The 19,412-nt window shown below is 35.3% G+C and overlaps 1 protein-coding gene across 1 annotated transcript in view; it reads right to left on the minus strand.

Moving 5' to 3' along the window:
* SOX5 (SRY-box transcription factor 5) overlaps nt 1-19,412 on the minus strand; it is a 437,995-nt gene that overhangs the window by 38,366 nt on the left and 380,217 nt on the right. Inside the window, 1 exon segment of the mRNA XM_017890553.1 lies at nt 7,862-8,039. Within this exon segment, the coding sequence (XP_017746042.1) occupies nt 7,862-8,039 (178 nt within the window).

Below are 19,412 nucleotides of genomic sequence, written 5' to 3' on the forward strand. Positions count from 1 at the left end.
GAATAAATTTCTGTTTCAACCCACCCAGTTTACAGTAATTTCTAATGGCAGCTCTAGGAAACCAATATGCCACCCCTGGTCTTTACCATGTCTCTAACAATTGAGAAATGATCCCAAGAACTGTAAAATAACTACTGCTTGCCTCAAACCCTTCCAGATTGTCAGATACATGTATCTGTTTATTCACTAAGCTTCTCTACTTGAATGTCCCATAAGTACCTGAAATACAGCTGTCTGGTATACAATTCATCATCTTTCCACAGCCTCAATCCCTGCTTTCTAAATTCCATAGACCTTGTCAGTTGCCCTTCCAATCCTTGGGAATAATTTAAGGTCTCTCCTCTACCCTCTAAAGATACAAGGCAAGCAAGCCCTGACAGCTGCACTTCTTCCTCAGCTCTCAAATTTGCTTCTCCATCCTCTGTTTTCATGAAAGTCACCTGATATCCCACTGTGCCTTAGCCTCCTAACTGGTTTTCCTGTCTTTAGGCTTACACTCTTTGAATTTGTGTCTACTCTCTTTCCAGATAAAGCATTTCAAAATATTTCAAAAAAAAAAAAAAAAAAATGCCGGGTATGGTGGCACATGCCTCTAATCCCAGCACTTTGGGAGGCTGAGGTGCATAGATCACTTGACCTCAGGAGTTCGAAATCAGCCTGGGCAACATGGTGAAATCCCATCTCTACAAAAAAACACAAAAAATTAGTGGAGCTTGATGGTGCTTGCCTGTAGTCCCAGCTACTTGGGGGGCTGAGGCAGAGAACTGCTTGAGCCTGGGAGGTAGAGGCTTCAGTGAGCCATGTTCACCTGCCACTGCACTTCACCTTGGGTGACAAAGCAAGAATCCGTCTAAAGATAAAAATAGAATATCTATTTATTTATCTATCTATGTGTATTAAAAAAAATTGATGTCAAAATCCCTGATTACAAACTCTCCTCTGGTACCCTAGTGCTTCCAAAAACATTTCATAAAATAATGACCTGTAATAGCCCACGAAAAAATAATTCCACCCGGGCACGGTGGCTCATGCCAGTAATCCCAACACTTTGGGAGGCCGAGGCGGGTGGATCATGAGGTCAGGAGATCGAGACCATCCTGGCTAACACGGTGAAACTCCGTCTCTACTAAAAATACAAAAAAATAGCCGGGTGTGGTGGCAGGTGCCTGTAGTCCCAGCTACTAGGGAGGCTGAAGCAGAAGAATGGCGTGAACCTGGGAGACGGAGCTTGCAGTGAGCTGAGATCCCACCAATGCACTCCAGCCTGGGCGACAGAGTGAGACTCCGTCTCAAGAAAAAAAAAAAAAAGAAAAGGAAAAAATAATTCCATGTACAAGTAAGTGTAGGAAATACAAAATTTAAGTTAACAAGGCTTAATTGCATGAATTTTTAAAATCCTGAATATGTGAATGTGCATTGTGAATCTTCAAGAGATCACAGTGTACAGCTTTTACTGGAACTTTTAAAACTCTTTCATGTTCCCGGAAAATCATCATTCTGAGATAAGTCCCAAACTCTTTCACAAGGCCTAAGAATCTCCTCATGATATCAACTCTGCTTGTCTTTCCTGTGTCCCCTCTTGCCAGTCTGTCATGAGACCCGTGTTTAAGCTGTACACGACATTCTCCCTTTTCCAAGGACAGGCCTTCATCCTTTCACTTCACACTCCTGTATCCCAAGTTTTCCTCTTTGGCTGAAAGGCTCTTTCTGGTGTGTGTGTGTGTGTGTGTGTGTGTGTGTGTGTGTGTGAATTTATTCAAACATCACCCCTTCTGTGGGAACTTCTCTCACATACCCTAGACATGTTCTTGGACAAGATTAGTGCTTCCCACACGTGTTCCTTCAAAACCTTGTGAATGTTTTTATTGTCATATTGTCTTGCATTTGTCTTTCATAGTGGTCTATGGACTACTTGGCATTTTTTAGTTCAATCTATTATTCCTTTGGCCCAGGGCAGGATCTGTTGAAGAAACAAATGCATATTCTAAGTTGAAAGTATCTGCCTTGATAATTCCAAGTCTATTGATCATTCCTGTCTTCTTATCAATAGAAGCCTGGACCATATGGTACAGATTTATTAAAATTCATGGATTTAACAGATGATATTAATGCAACACAAATTCTTATTTACTACATATTTATTTTATATAGGACTTTTCAGTTGTAAGTAAAAGTAATGGCATACGTGTTTCCAGTGGTTTTCAACAAATATATTTTTTTCTATTTTTGTGGTCATTGATAAGCATTACATTTTTGACACCCGGATAAATAGACAATTTTTTATCTGTGAAAGCTCACAGGAATTAGATAATACATGTGAAAGCAGTTTGCAAACTGTAAAGTGTTATGCAAATGTTAATTGCCAGATGTCTTTGAATGATATCTCCAACTTCCTGATAATCCAATGGCTTTCCATGAATCACAATATTCTTTTACATTCCTTCAATCACTTTCCCGCAAACAAGGTTTTTCTCATTAAAATCCTTGTATAAATTTTGCTTATTAAAAACCAGCTTGGCATAGTGACTCATGCCCGTAATCCCAGCACTTTGGGAGGCTGATGTGGGCGAATCCCTTGAGTCCAGGAGTATGAGGCCAGAGTGGACAACAAGGGGAAATCCATCTCTAAAAAAATACAAAAATTGGCCAGGCGCGGTGGCTCACACCTGTAATCCCAGCACTTTGGGAGGCCGAGGTGGGTGGATCATGAGGTCAGGAGATCGAGATCATCCTGGCTAACACGGTGAAGCCTGTCTCTACTAAAAATACAAAAAATTAGCTGGGCATGGTGGCGGGTGCCTATAGTACCAGCTAATACGGAGGCCGAGGCAGGAGAATGGTGTGAACCCAGGAGACGGAGCTTGCAGTGAGCCAAGATCGCGCCACTGCACTCCAGCCTGGGTGACAGAGCGAGACTCTGTCTCTCTCTCTCTCTCTCTCTCTATATATATATTTTTTTCATATTTTTGAATTTTGGTGGTACATGCCTGTAGTCCTAGCTACTTGGGAGGCTCAGGTGGGAGGATCATTTGAGTCCAGGAGGTGGAGGTTGCAGTGAGCTAATATTGCACCACCACACTCCAGCCTGGGCAACAGACAGAGTAAGTTCCTGTCTCAAATAATAATAATAATAATAATAATAATAATAAAAATAAAAATAAAAATGTATGTCTCTCTCTCTCTCTCTCTCTCTCTATATATATTTTTTTCATATTTTTGAATTTTTGGTGGTACATGCCTGTAGTCCTAGCTACTTGGGAGGCTCAGGTGGGAGGATCATTTGAGTCCAGGAGGTGGAGGTTGCAGTGAGCTAATATTGCACCACCACACTCCAGCCTGGGCAACAGACAGAGTAAGTTCCTGTCTCAAATAATAATAATAATAATAATAATAATAATAAAATAAAATAAAATGTAAACTAACAAACTTTCAAAATAATATCCTCCTTCAAATCATCATATATTAAACTGGATGCTGTACAAATCAAGTAGCCAATTAATGGACTTAGAAATATGACCCTTTGTTTTACTGGGTCAATGTGCATTTACTACATTTGCTCAGGTATAGTTAGTTTTCAAGTGTTAATGCCTCTGAGGAAGGAAGGCTAAGAACAGTACATTCCAATATGTTTCAAAGATGTGCTAGGAAAAAGACTGCAGGCACCGAAAGTCTCAGTCCAAGGCTGTTGTCTGCTTACCCTCCAGACTAAGCAAAACGTATGGCAAAGGGAGAGTATTTAAATCTCATTTGTTACATGTATGAGTGAAATGATAAATGACCCTAAAGAGCATCTAATGCAGAGTGGCTACTGAAAGGCAACAACTAAAAAGAATGAATGCCAACCAATAAATTATGGTTATAAGGCTCCAAAATCCATTAGCTCTAAGTCTGGATAAGTTACTAGATTTTTATGTACATTTATTTCCTTAAAATTAAAGCTGAGGTAATAGATATAGAATCATAGAATTGTCTACGCTCTGACAAAAAACTACTTCAAATCCCTAGGTAGACACATAGGTTCTTGAGGTCTGTGTTCCCTATTTGCTAAATAACAAGCTTTGACTAGATTATATGGATATCTACTCCATCTAGTTAAGGGTCTATAATTGTAGAACAGCTGCAGTGAGAAAATAGATGAAAAAAATGCTTTGAAAAAAAAGTTAAAAGTGTTATACATATGTTCGATATAGGTGGAAAAAGCCAATAAGGGAAAGATAACATCTGGTCAAAAGATTCTAAAATTATCCATCACTCTTCTGAACTATTCATGCCTTTTAAGGATCTCCTTTCTTTGGAGCTGCCTATCATTTGCGTACCATATCAAAAGCATTCTTATAGAATACACTGTAATATTGGTCACCAACCTCAAAAAGTCACTTTCTATATTTGTAGCTAATAGATATATAGCAAAGAGCCACATGTCATTAACGATAACTTAAGTCATCTTTCAGTCCACAGTTTTCTGTGGTTTAATAATGGCATCACACACTAATTCTTCTTTCAGGAGTGACCTTTACAACACCATTAATCCTCACAGCTTTTATCCAACTACATTATTACTCATTAAAGTTTCAGCTTTCAACATCTGCATTTGTTGAAAAGAGAAAAGTAAATTGTAGTGGACTTAAATCCTTGGAAATTATGAGGGATGTGTATGTGGTGAAGGGACTTTTCAGAAAAAAAAAAGAGATGTTTTAGTAGTGGGGAAAGTCATGATAAATGACACTTAGTATGTTCTTGCCTTTCTAAAATACTTTGCCATACTTAATCCTTGGGAATGCTAAAGAAAAAATATTCATACATGCTACAAATAAAAACATATTAGTTATTCTACTAGTCACATATTCCAGTTCTAATAACATCGCAAAAGTTGCTCATGTACTAACACTATGACATTTATAAGCTTACATGTATATTAGGATAGTGAATGATTCTTGCCAAATAAAATATTTTTTCTTTTACATAGTACATAAAAGTAAATCTAATCTTGGAGCTCATTTAGGATGCTGAGCCGAGTAACTGGAGTTAGACCATAAGATGAAAAAGCACACATGTGTCTGAAACCTTTTTCAAACTTCTCCAAACTTCAGTTTTCACTGTTCCTCTTTTCACTGTGGCCCCACTGCCCAGATTGAATTCCTCTTAACAAATAATCTGGAATTCTACTTTGTGGAGATTAAAACATTTGATACACACTCCTTCAGGCTTCATTCTGATCATTCCAAAATTTCTCTGAAATTTTACCATTTATCTCTTCCTTTCCTTCAGTCTCAGGAAGAAGAAAAGTTTTTCTCCTTTACCAGGGTTAATCCCTTCCCATCACTTTTCGTATCTATACATGTCTTTTGCACTTTTTCATATCTATACATGGCTTTAACTCTTCTTCCTCTCCCCCCTTGAAGCGTAATATACATATTCCTATTTTAAAACCTCTCTCTACTTAGCCTTCTCAAAGTATTATCACTTTCCAACACCAAACTTAGAAAGAGATGAGTTTATGCCTCCAAATTAACTTTCTTTCCTCATAGTCTTCTGCTCTGTACAACTGGAAATCTATTCAAACCATTCTATTAAAGTTTCTCTGTCAGTCTACCTGTCCATGAACTCCAACCAAATCCTAAGGCTCTTATTCTTCACGTTCTTTAATTGTCCTGCAGAAGTTGCACCATTAAATAATCCCTCTTTTTTGAAACTTAGTTTTCCTAGGCTAGCATGACATTACCCTATCTTCACTCTTATTCTAAAATACCCACTTGCTCTTTATTCTTATTCTCAGACACTCAACTTACTCTTCATCAGTTTTGCATCTAAAAAAAGTATAGTTGTTCTAAAATATATCCAAAGATACTTTAATACTCTCTACTTCAGTTGGAGCCTAACTCTCCTTGCCTTGAGTTGGGCTGGATTTAATGATTCTCTTATAAGAAACAGAATAAAGCAGAATTGCCTCTGGATGAACTTGGAGAACAGGTTATAAAAGACACTGTGCCTTTCTCTTTGTTCTTCTCTTGGATCACTCACTCAGGAAGGTCCACTGTCATACTACAAGTAGCCCTAGGGACAGGCCTAATGTGGCAAGGAACCGAGACCTCCAGAAAACAGATAATAATAAATGTTAAACAATAAATAATAATACATTAGACAATAAATATTGGTTGTTTTCTGCTGCTAAGTTTTAGGTTAATTTGTTACACAGAATTTGTTACACAGCAATAAATAATATGTTAGTTTTCTACATTATAATATTAATATCAGTTATCTATCTATTAGTATCTAATGCAATACCAGCTGCTAAGTTTTAGGTTAATTTGTTACATAGCAATAAATATTAGTTAGCTATATTATAATATTAATATTAGTTATCTATCTATTAGTATCTAATGCAATACCTATGATTCTTCACTCCACTTCTTTTCTTACCAAACACAGCCTTTTTTGGTGGACTTATTTGCTCTCCTGTGTTCAATCACCTCATGAAGGAATAATTTCCGTATCTAAAATTCTAGTACCCCTTTTACCTATGAGGCTTATATTTCCAGCTTCTTCCTGAACATGTCTACCTAAATAGTTCCTTGTGCTTATAATTCAACATATATTACATGTTTATGTCTTCTCCCAAACCTGCTCCAATTCTGGGCTCCCCTTTAATTGTTAATAGAGGCATAATAATCCTTGTTATTTCATAAATTCAAAATTCTAGTTTCCTCTGTCTACAACTTGACCTTTACCAGATATATTCTATTGTGACTGAATTATGTCAACTCTTCCTTAATTAATATCTTTTTAATCAATTCTCTCCTTTATCACTGCTTATTTCTATCTCATGTAACTTATTCTTGCCCTACACCTAAACAATGGTTTCCTGAATTCCAACATCATTCTGCCATCTCATCCTTTCAGCTTTGGCTGTGATCACTTTCCACCACACATTTTTTCTACAGTCTAGACAAATCAGTGCATTTCTCAAAAATATGCTATTTCACTTTGTGATTTTTTTCTTACTGTCTAGAATGCCTAGGGATCTATCTCTTCTTCAAGGCTCAGTTTGAATTAGGATATATCTAATTCATACTCTTCTGTAGTCCTTCCCAGACAGAATCCAACAATCTCCTCTCTTTGTAGAATTTTATATGTGCTCTGCAATAGCACTTATTACAGCTGACTTATACCATAGAATGAATGACTTTCCTTTAACTAAACCATGAGCTCCTTGAGAGCTGGCCTCCTTAAAAATTGAATAAAAATAATAAAAATGTCAATAAATCTGTGTTGAAATCAGTATATACTGTGTGATTTATGTATTCTGAAATTAAAATCATTGAATTTTTCAAAGTCAGCTTATAAAAGTGTTTTCTACTATTTTGTTTACTCTACTGAATTTATAATTATACAGAATCGAAGCTACCCACTCTTTATAATACTTTGGTGCTTGCAAATAATCCTCAAGCAGAATGAAAGTGAACAAACTTCACATCCTTATGGTTGACTGACGATAGAGGCAAAATGCATTTCATCATAATGTATACTTTGTGCAATTCACACAAAAAATGGAAATTTCAATGACGTAAAAGGTAACCTAACAATAACATTCTGGAACCATCACTGCTCACTGCAATTAGTCATTTAGTCTTCTTTTTATATTGTACGGACATAGTTAGAAATATAGGTATAACCTACACGATTAGATTTTCAGGAGGGCATTATAACTTAAGACTTTAGTGTGAAATTTCATTTGCATGTTTAAAACGGACCTAGATGAACTCAAGCCGTGTATAGAGTGTGTGTGATGTGCCATTTAAAGTTGATTCCATTCAATAGCCATAAACAGAAAATCAGCAAGAACAAAAGAAACAGAACTTACCTATTGTGCTAACTCTGGCTGAAGGGCTAGCTAACGCTGCTGGGACAGAGGCTTTGAGGGGGCCTGCCCCACTGTTTATTCTCAGAGCTGGCATATGGGGAGAGGTGGGTGATGTGGGTGATTTGCCATCAGAGGTCTTGGGTTTAGCTGATAGGTTCAGTGGCTGTGCCACTTCATCCTGCAATGATCATTAGAACATGAGCTGTGATAAGGAAAGGCTGATCAAAAATGCCTAGAAAAAAACAGGTATGCAGCCTGTCATTTCCCATCAAATTACTCTACCAATCAGTGATCTTAACATTCATTCTGAACATTACAGCATTTGGTTAGCTGCCAACATAATGTCTCCTTCAACTACACATTCCAAATACCTTTCGTATAAGAGAAAATACATGTGTACTCAACTATCCACAGAAAGCAGATAATTTTTGTAACCTGTAAGAAATATTCTTAAAAAGCTACTCTTGGTACTATATTCATTTGTATTGAGAGACATTATACATTAAATTTGAAATATGATGTAGGTAGGCTTTTTTTTTTTTAATCTCCAAAGAAAAGGGGTTGGATCTGATGCATGTTTGTACGTTGGTGCCTAAGCAGAGCACCTGGAACACCCATGATGGAGGACCACAGATACTTGTGTGCCTCCGATCAGAACTGCTCTCCAAATTCAACACACACACAAGAAAAGTTCTAACTTTCTTAGAAAATAATCCTTTCTCCCTAGGTTTTGCAGAAACACCTTTGAAGTTGATCTAAAAATGAAAAGAAACATAATTAACATAACCCTAATATGTACAACTTATTTATATGTCATACTGTTCTAAACACTAAACAAACACCATGTTTTCAAAATCCAGATTTGTTTTCCAGGTTTTTCTTTTAGTATACTATATGTGTCATGAAGATCATGTGATCAGTTCAGCATGGTTGATGATTTCCAGCTGTTCTATGGTTTGACGGGTCAAAACACAGTTTATACTCAATTTTAAATCGTTCTCTTAGGTAATTTCATACATGAGACTTATGGATACAGTATCATTAAAATTTATATCACATCATATACAAATATAAGAATGAGATAATATTAACATTATATAACTTTTTAAATTAGAAATTGAAAAGGTTATTTTGTTCCTTTCCTGTGCTCTAACATTGGAATATCGTGCCACTTGTTTATATATCAATGTTTACAATATATAAAATTTTACATTAATATTATTGTAGAATAAAAATTTAGTTTCCACTTAGCTATTTCATGAGTTAAGAACATAAAATATTTACCAATAACAGGATGATCTGTTGAAAGTAGAAAAATTTTTAATCAAATGGGGTAGTCATGTGATATTAAAGTGTATGTTAATTACTGTATACAAAAGTTTAATGCACAGTTTTACCAAAAGAACCACTGAAATAAATCACTTTACAAAATGGTTAAATGGTAAAATATGACATCAATTTCAAGTTTATATATATATATATACACACACACACACACACACACACATATACACACACATTTTTTTAACTTAATTTTTTTTTTTTTTTTTGAGATGGAGTCTTGCTCTGTTGCCCAGGCTGGAGTGCAGTGGTGCAATCTTGGTTCATTGTGATCTCCGCCTCCCAGTTCAAGTGATTCTCCTGCCTCAGCCTCCTGAGTAGCTGGGACTACAGGTGCACACCACCATGTCTGGCTAATTTTTGTATTTTTAGTAGAGATGGGGTTTCACCATGTTGGCCAGGCTAGTCTTGAACTCCTGACCTCAAGTGATCTGCCTGCCTTGGCCTCCCAAAGTGCTGGGATTACAGGTGTGAGCCATGGCACCTGGCATCAAGTCTATATTTTTAAGTGGCTTAATATTATTAGATTATTATTTGATTCTGTGGTTATGTGCACTTAAGAATCCCATGAACAGACTAGGAAAAAAATTACTCTTGTAATACATCTTATTTCAGTTTATATTGTTTGTTTCAGTAAAAGAAATTTTGAAAATTCATGAGATAATTCAAATTAGCAATCTTCTATGATGTCAGATACGTAAGAAATTAAAGATGATTATACCAAATCTATATTGATTCATAGGATCTTGACAGGAAATGAAATAATTCCATGATTGATGCAACATATAATTTGGAGAAGTTTACTTTAGCATTTTAAAAACTACAGGGGCAATGGCCGGGTGCAGTGGCTCACACCTGTAATCCCAGCACTTTGAGAGGCTGAGGCGGGCAGATCACAAGGTCAGGAGATCAAGACTATCCTGGCCAACATGGTGAAACCTTGTCTCTACTAAAAATAAAAAAAGTTAGCTGAGCATGGTAGCACACATCTGTAGTCCCAGCTACTCAGGAGGCTGAGGCAGGAAAATCACTTGAACCGGGGAGGCTGAGGCTGCAGTGAGTGAGATCGCGCCACTGCACTCCAGCCTAGGCAACAGAGTGAGACTGTGTCAGAAAAAAAAAAAAAAAAAAAAAAAAAAGCTATAGGGGCAATATTATCCCTAAATTGTTCAATCTGAAACATGACCTGTTCAACCATAATCTCTATATATGATGTCATAATTGGCAGCAATATGGAAGTATTGTATCCTCACATTTTAATCTAGTATGAATGAATACTTCTCAAAATGTGGTTCACAGACTAGCACCATAAGCACACCTGGGAACTTGTTAGAAAGGCAAATTCTCCATCATAGAATCTCAGAGGATGGGTCTAGCAACCTGTGTTTAACAAGTATTCATTCCCAGGTGATTCTGATGTACACTTAAGCGTAAGAGCCACTGCCTCATCTATTAATAATATAAAGGGAGACTATTGAAAAGTTTTATTAGACTTCCAAAGCCTTTAAAAGCTTCTTCTGTATAAGAAGATAACATTAAAAATATGTAATATTACCTCAGTGTTTAAAATATAATTGGGACATATCATATGCTAATAATGGAAACATTCATATGCATAATAAATTGAATGTTACTGAGATTCCATGGGACAATAAAGATTAGAATCCAGATCTACTCTTGGTCAGTTAAGCCTAAATATCCTGACTGTCAGGGACTTTACTATTTACTACCCAGCTGTAAATATTCCAGGCACTGTTTTCCCCTCTCAACGTAGTATCTGTTTACTACCTTCTGTGTGAAACTGACTTCTGTCATGACGCCTTTAGAACTTCTTTTTGACATCATCATAACTCTTGCAAAAGTTTCGGGAGATGCTTGGATCAAAGATGGCTGTTTTACTTGAATGTGAAGAAAAGAAAAAGAAACAAAACAAAAAAAGCAAAACAAAGCAAAGAAAAGAGAAGGACTGTATTCCCAGAGTTGGAACAGGGAAGATTTTTATGAGCAGAGAGGAAACACAGTGTGAGTGTATAGTGAGGGGGGAATGGTGGTATTGATGAAGATGATGTGGATGTGGGTGCTGATGGGATGAAATTTCGTATGTCTTAGCTTTAAGCACTAATAACTATTATATGCCCATGCTGAAAGATAACTATTCAAAGCATTTATTAGAGCAAGAGACCCACTGAAACTCTTAGTATGCACCTCCATTCAAGGCAGCACAGATGTCTGAAAGCCAAAAAGTGCAAGGCCCCAAGGACATAATAGAGGTTGACAGTTCCAAAGTTGATATAAATGTCATTCAAAATTGCCCTTTCCTTCTCTTCCATTGTGTGACCAGGCTAATGGTATATTAATAAGAACTCACATTCTTGATCTTTATACTGGTAACTGTATAAATAATTTTGACCCATTATATGATATTATTTCACAATTTTGTTCTTTTAATAATTTACTACTGAGCTGCTATACCAAATGCCTATTATTTATGAAGAATACAAAAATTACACTAGTTTCCCATTTTATATTAATTGTTTTCATTTGAGTAGATGAAAATTTAAAATCTTAACTATAAAATGGACATGAACAATTTATTTCTGGAATGCATTCTTATAATATGAATATGTGCAAAAAACGCTGAAGGTAAGACTTTTCTTTTGTTTTTTACTTGTAATCCTATGTTGGAGAAATTTGAAAGCTTAACATGATTAACTCCTATTCTTACAAATAAAACACACATTTAAACATGTTAAATAAATTACTTACGAATAAAAGGATGTGAGTAATTTTCAAGGTCAAAAATAATTGAAAAAGATACTATTTCCATCAACTACACCATCAAGCAGTGAGCAAAGCAATTTCCTGTTAATTACTTGCCTAATAGTTAAATGAGGTTGCCAATTGGAACTTTTGAAAATAACATATTTCATAATTATTTCATTTATACACAAAGAGTTAAGAATTTAGTTATCTGCCTAGTAGCTCCAAACTTGTATATCATAAATATAAAGTAAGCATTTATGTTTAAGTAAATGTGTAAGTTAAACAAATTTTAACTAACAGAAGGCTATAATTTACATCTATAGGGTTCACTATAAATATTCCAAAGAATTTATTTAATCTTCAAGACTATGAAGTAATTACTAATCTTGTGGAGGAAAGTAAGGCTTAGAAAGTTCTAATGAAACCCAGGTTTTTGGACTCAACATACAATACTCTTTTAATTTCTGTGACAAATTTAATCTTAAATTTAAAAGGCATTGATGGAATGTAACTTCTGAAATTCAGTCCTAGCTATATAATTCTGCTACACAATAACCGCATGAAAAATAATATATCTGCAATAAAATGATGTAATACAAACATTTGCCATTTTATACATAAAAAAGTTAAGGCACAAATTCACTTGTCTCAGTGAATTGTTTTGTGCTTCTCTGTCCTCTACGCTATGTAGCATTGAAAATTTCCTTTAATACTAAACAGTGGTTTGGACTATTCTTTTGGAAAAATCTCAAGAGTTCATGTACACATGGTACAAGAAAATAATATTTTAGAAGCTCACTCATGATATAACTTCTTCTAATCAATTACTAAGCTAATCTTAGTTTTCTGGGATAGAAGGCAAAGTAAGTAAAATCCAAATAAACATATAGGTCTGGGATGTTCCATTTACATAATTATAGCTACGATAACTTATCTGAAAGCTAACATCTCAATACCAGGTGGTCACAGTAGTAGAAATACTATAGAGGCCTTAATCAGTTAATCCCAGCCAATGACAATTTGCCACACAGATGAAAATAAATTGCATAAAGAATGTGGAACAAATATGTAGCCTTAGATGCACTGAGGGAATACCAGTTGTCACCATAAACTTATTCCACATAAAGTTAAACACTATAAAATAAATATACAAAGTTAAAATATATTTCATTTAGTTGGTTTTCAAATAATTTATTCTAGAAGAAAATAGGTTACTGTCACATAATTGTATAAAAGTCATAATTTTATAATGTACAAACACCAAATGATTTAGAGAAATCAAACATAATTTAATAAACAGAAAGCAGTCTTAGCAATCCTGGGGTGTTATTTCTCTCTCCTCACTCCTTAGCTTTTCAATTCTTTGTTAAGGAGTTTTAATAGAGAACTAGATAATAGAGATCCAAGCATCCTAGAGAATTCTATTTGTTTCTGTTTCTCTGTTCTTCTTCTCACAACACGGAAATATACCCACATGTAGGTTGCTAGACCACAAAATGCACTACCGAGGACATGCACATGATTAAACCTTTCAGAATTTAAATTTCACCTTTATTTACATCTTTATTCACATCTTTATTCATTCTCATTATCTAATTGATGATTTGGTTCATTCCATATCACAGGTGTCTCAAAATTCCACTTCCTCAAATATTTACCTAAATTAATTATTGAAAATCAAAATTTATTTGGCAGTTAACACATGTATACCAGTCTAATGGCAACAGATAAGAACAGATACATTTATTCAATCATCCATACATTCATCCATTTATTATTTATCCAATGGTATTTCAACTATTTATTAATGGCTATTATATGCCAGGCATTAGAAACCCATAAACCAAAGGACATTTAGGCATGGAGCTTTGAGTCTTTTGTTTTACGTGGTCAGTAATAAAGAAAATAAGTCCACTTACTTTTTATTTAAAACCTAGATATATATTTAAGTGGAAGTGTGTGTATGTGTTTAAACTTCTTTGAGAACAGTTTGTCTTTATACTCAATATAATGTTTCATTTATAAAAATACTTTGATTCTTCAACAGCCACACAATGATTGAAAAAATAGATATACATATATATCTGTGTGTGTGTGTGTGTGTGTAAATAAAATTTCAGGCTTGTTCCTCTGCATGATTTGAAAATTGTGATTGTCCCCATGTTTATCATAAATACTCATGTGAAATAAATAGCAGTAATAACAAATGGGGATGAGTAAAGGCATTCATGAAACATGTTGCAAAATTAATCATGCTGCTGCTATTATCCTCTCTAATGAAATAATCGTATTAACCTAAGTAGGGAAGTTACACGACAGCCTGAATTACATAATGTGCGCTGTTGCTGCACCTCTCTTCCCTAGCTTGTGCACAACTCATCCTTTCTCATTCGTTTTCTACCTCAATGCACTGCGGGAGCCCTCTTTCACCTCTCCTACCCAAATAAGGCATTTCTTTGCTACAGGTCCATAGAGGTTTACTAGAAGAAACAAAACAAACAAATATCATGAGGATCTACAAAGAGATTGAAATGTACCTGCTCAGCAGAACTTAAAGGAGAAAAGGTTTACGTTTATGTGCAAGAGTCAAAGTAATCTAAGACAAAAATAACTAACAATCTTGAAATTATTTTCTTAGTCCTCAAGGAATTAATAATCCTACTTACGTAGCCATCCCAACTCCTTATTTAATTAGTAGGTTCCTAAAATTCAAGTCTATCATTTTACATAGCACATAGTCTTGAAACCCCTTTTCATGAACAAATGCTTACTTTTAGATTTACAAATTGCAAAATGCCTTGTTAACCAGGCAGAAAGAGCTCCAGGAATTCTTTGATAGGTATGCGTTTCCTTTGTTAATGCTACCATTAGACTTGGTGGCCATTTAAATGTAAGTCTTACTTAGCTGAGGGTAATATGTTCTAGCATCTCATTTGGCTTCCTTATTTGCCATTTTACACTTTTGCTTAATGTATACCTGCTTCTTTTAAAAGTAGATGCTAGTAGTGTGGTTGGGGACATGTGCTTCAATGTGGTAATTACATGTTGCTTTACATTTAATTTGCTGGCCCTTAATTAATTTAAAGGTATTCAAAGAGTACCCATCATTTTATTTGCTGTTTAAAATGCCCCCGCTCACTTTCCCTTAGTATCTCAATATTTTCCTTGTTTTCTGACTTTGTTGAATTAATGCCTCAATGCTGTAAATGATACACGCAAGCACACACATATATTTAAAAATAAATAAAGAATAGTGTGGCTTCTGAAATATCAACTATACTTCACATTCCCTTTTTTTCTTTTTTTTTTTTTTTGAGATGGAGTCTCGCTCTGTCGCCAAGGCTGGAGTACAGTGGCGCGATCTCAGCTCACCACAAGTTCCGTCTCCCAGGTTCACGCCATTCTCCTGCCTCAGCCTCCCGAGTAGAGACGGGGTTTCACTGTGTTAGCCAGGGTGGTCTCGATCTCCTGACCTCGTGATCCACCCACCGAGGCCTCCTAAAGTGTTGGGATTACAGGCGTGAGCCACCGTCCCTGACCCCACATTCACTTTTTAATTTCAAAATTGCCTTGAATTAATCCAAATAGTGCCATACCATTCCTTTTTACATTTTCCTTCCTTCTCTTTTAATATTTATTCTCCTTTCCCTTTAAGATCTCTAATTTAGCTTTTGAATTTTTCATTTTAGATTAACTATCTAATCTTACTTTTATTTCCAAAATGTCCTAAAATACACCATATAAATACAGTTTCCACATATTTACCAAGAATAATGTCATATTAGAAGACATTTAACCCACAATATCACATGAAAACCCACTCATAGAAATTCCACAGAGTAAGTTTTTCTAACTATACTTGAAAAGAGGAAGAATGGGAGGAATACACGTGTCAACAATAATGTGTGATAAGAACAGTTATAGTTATAACATGAGCCAGTAGGAAATGTATGGTGTTTCCAATTCAACTTTGTTTAACCTCTGGTCCCCAGACAACTTCAAATTCCTAATAATAATGGCTATTTTGTCCTATAGTGTCCATTACAGCTGGATGATTGCTGTTATCTTTTGAAATGATTAACAGTTCTTCTACCAAGAGGCTAAAAGGAAGCATAGAGCAGTAAGAATTGATGTTAATAATCACACCAGTTCCTCTTTTTAACCTCTAAATGTAAATCTCCAAAATCTTTTAAAAATGCTTTAGAGAAATTAAGGAGTTGGTCGCTCTTGTACAAGAAAATGTAATGTGTTTTTGACACCACCTGGTAAGTCCTTAAATTTATAATTACAAAGCATTTGTCATTATTGCTTTCCTGTTAGTTCCACTTGAAGATCTGTATACAAACATAAGCCAAGAACTACAAAACTGTTAAATGATGGAACAGATTCATTAAAAAAAGTAAAACAGGAGCTCACAGAGCAATACAACTTTATAAAACAAAGAAATGGAAGTCATGCTGATCAAATTCTACTATCATCTCTATGTTGGAAATGGCATTTCCACCTGAACCTAAATGTACAAAAAGAGCACATCAGCATCTCTACTGGAATCTACAAAAGGAATTACTATCAAAAGGAAAGCAGAACAATATAACATCATCAAAGCAAATCAGTGGTAGAAGGTTTGATCCATTGGAGTCATATAAAAGAGAAGTAAAAATACCACATGAAGGCATGGATAGCCCATTGAGGCGGGGGAAGAAAACTCATGAAAATATTAATGAAACACTGATGAACTTGAAACAAAACAAAATGAAACACTTTGAAGGAGTCTCAGAGGACTCCAAAATTCCTTTTCAAAATAGTTATCTATGGCTCTCTGAGAGATTTATGTTTTCTCAGATATTTGAAAAGTTTGGTCTGGTTATATGCAGATATACCATCTTTAGATAGCAACCTGGCAGAATGGGAGAAATAATAGAAAGCATCATTATGCATAAGTCATTTATTACGAGCTCCAATTAATTACATCAAAGAGTCATTCCCAGTGCTCACAAACATGCATGCACAGCTCCTATGGCACAAATCCCCAACAGTCTGGTGAACCCACTATAACTGACTGTTTAATGAGTAATGACAGTTACGACAATTAACTGATATAAACCATGCATTGGTTTATATTTGGGAGATGAGTGAAGGCCAAATTGTCTAAGGCACAGAACCTTGGAGAAGGACAGGTGTGTAGGGGTATGTGTGTGTGTGTGTGTGTGTGTGTGTGTGTGTGTTTAATGGATTAGACATTAGAATGAAACACGAAGCAAGAAAAGGCTAGGGAAGCCTAAGGCAGCACCCTAGTGTTATTGACTGTAACATTCATATCACTGTATTTCATTTTATTGTGTTGTTTTCTTGAATTGTTGATGGCTACATAATCAAATTTCAAATACTTTAAGAAAACTTTCCTTTTTAAAGTGTTCTGAGTATACTGTTTACACCCACATATACCTTGAATAGAAAAAAATTTACTAAATACTATTAACTACTAAATGTTTAATGGATAGTGGAGATTAATGAATAACTCGATTAATTCAAAGTTTTTCCTATTGTTTTTATTATAGCATTTCAAAAGTTATTTACCTTTATGTATGATGCACATACACATCCAGCAAATGTTACTTTGACTTGTGAATAATAGAATAGGAACATATGCAATATCAAAATGTATCTCTCTATATTTAAATCTCTTGTAATGAATTCTCCTCACCACTTGAATTTCAGTTCTTCTCAGTCTTCAGAACTTTGCTCCCTTGCTTTCCTCTTAAGAGTTGAAAGTTTGATGTCCCTGGGACTCACTGCTTTCTACTCAGAGATGTCTGCTAAGAAAGCCATTGTCAGGAACTACTTAGCCACAGGCTTCCTCCTATTCATGTAACTTGAGTCTTGACTAGGTCAGTACATCCAAACTACAACTCTTTTCATTCCATTCATTACAGATAGAGAAAAAGGGGCAGTCATTGAAGACAAAAGGTAAAAGTCCAAAATAAGTAAAATAAAATTTAAATGCAAAACTCACTTCTCGTACCCTACTTACTTTAACCTAGACTGAGATCTACTCCTCAGGTTAAGAGCAGTACAGTAATAGTGATATAGGAGTTAGTAAGAAATTATTTAGGCAGTTAGTGAGAATAAAGGAGTTCTCAGTGGAATTTTCCTTTAATAAAAAGCAGCCCCTGAAACATTTCTAACAAAAAGCAGCCTGAGAAATCAAACTGCAAGCATAGATAAGCAAGCTAGAAGCTTGCATAGGTAAATGCCGGCAGCTATGCCAGAAGCCAGGTACCTTCAACATGGAGGATATCTCCTCCCTTCTCTTTGTCCCTGTGTGAGTGTCAGGGTACCTGCCAGATAAACTCCATTTGCATAATAAAAGATCACAGACTATGTAAATGGCACACCTGACACTGGGCAAAGCAATCTCCTGGGCCCAGTGTAAATCAAATACGACCTCCTCAAACCCCTCTGTAAAATGGACCACATCTCTTCCCAAACACAGAAACCCCTTTGAGCATCCGCAGGAGGAAGTGCTCTCACTCGTTCGTCCCCTTCCTCCGCAGGAGGAAGTGCTCTCACTCTCTCTCTCCCCTTTCTTTTGCCTATTAAATTTTCTGCTCTTAAACCCACGCCGTGTGTATGTGTCCGCAGTTTTGCTCTCCTTAGCACAAGATCACGAACCTTGAGTATTTCCCCAGACAACAAGGCCACTTAATTAGCAATTTTCCTTTATGAACACAAAATTAGAACAGTTGTGCCATCTACCCCTGTCTCTTCTTTTTCCCCCAAGTGGTGGGTTAATTCTTTAATTTGTTAGACAAACACTATTCCCAAGAGAGTGATAGGTCATGAGAGAGAAGAAATTTATACACTAGAAGATAAAACATTTTAAGGCAATGTAAGTGACTAGGAAACTTCGATAGTGAAATACATATCATTATGATTAAAACAATGTCATGAAGGAAGAGTTTTACGGGGAAAAAAATTTCTTGCATTTCATTTCATTCGGATTATTTAGATTGAATTCTTCGTCACTAAAGTGATTGACTCTTGGATTTGAATTTTGGATATTAGGTGTTTAATTTTTTTTAACTTTTCATAAAGTTATCAATTCCTTATTCTGTGAATCCTTAGACCACCTTTTTTGTTTTTTCTTGAAGAGTCTGAAGACTTAACAAAAATATATCAAGGGCATGAGTTGTTGGAAGATTAAGTCTCAAAAATTTGCTTTTTGGATTAGATGAATTTTTACTAGAAATGACCTAAAGAGTATTTTCCCCTCCTCGACATATTCATCAAATCAATTATTTGTCATTATGATTGACTTAAACTGTTTTTTCCTTTCTTCTTCTAATTAACCTATTAGTGAATAAATAAAAGGCACAGTATAAGTCTATTTGAATACAGGAATTATACATTATATATTTTTTACATATTTTTTTATTTTTTTTTTTTT

This window comes from Rhinopithecus bieti, unplaced genomic scaffold, assembly GCF_001698545.2.
Source record: "Rhinopithecus bieti isolate Rb0 unplaced genomic scaffold, ASM169854v2 scaffold_17971, whole genome shotgun sequence".
NCBI lineage: Eukaryota > Metazoa > Chordata > Mammalia > Primates > Cercopithecidae > Rhinopithecus > Rhinopithecus bieti.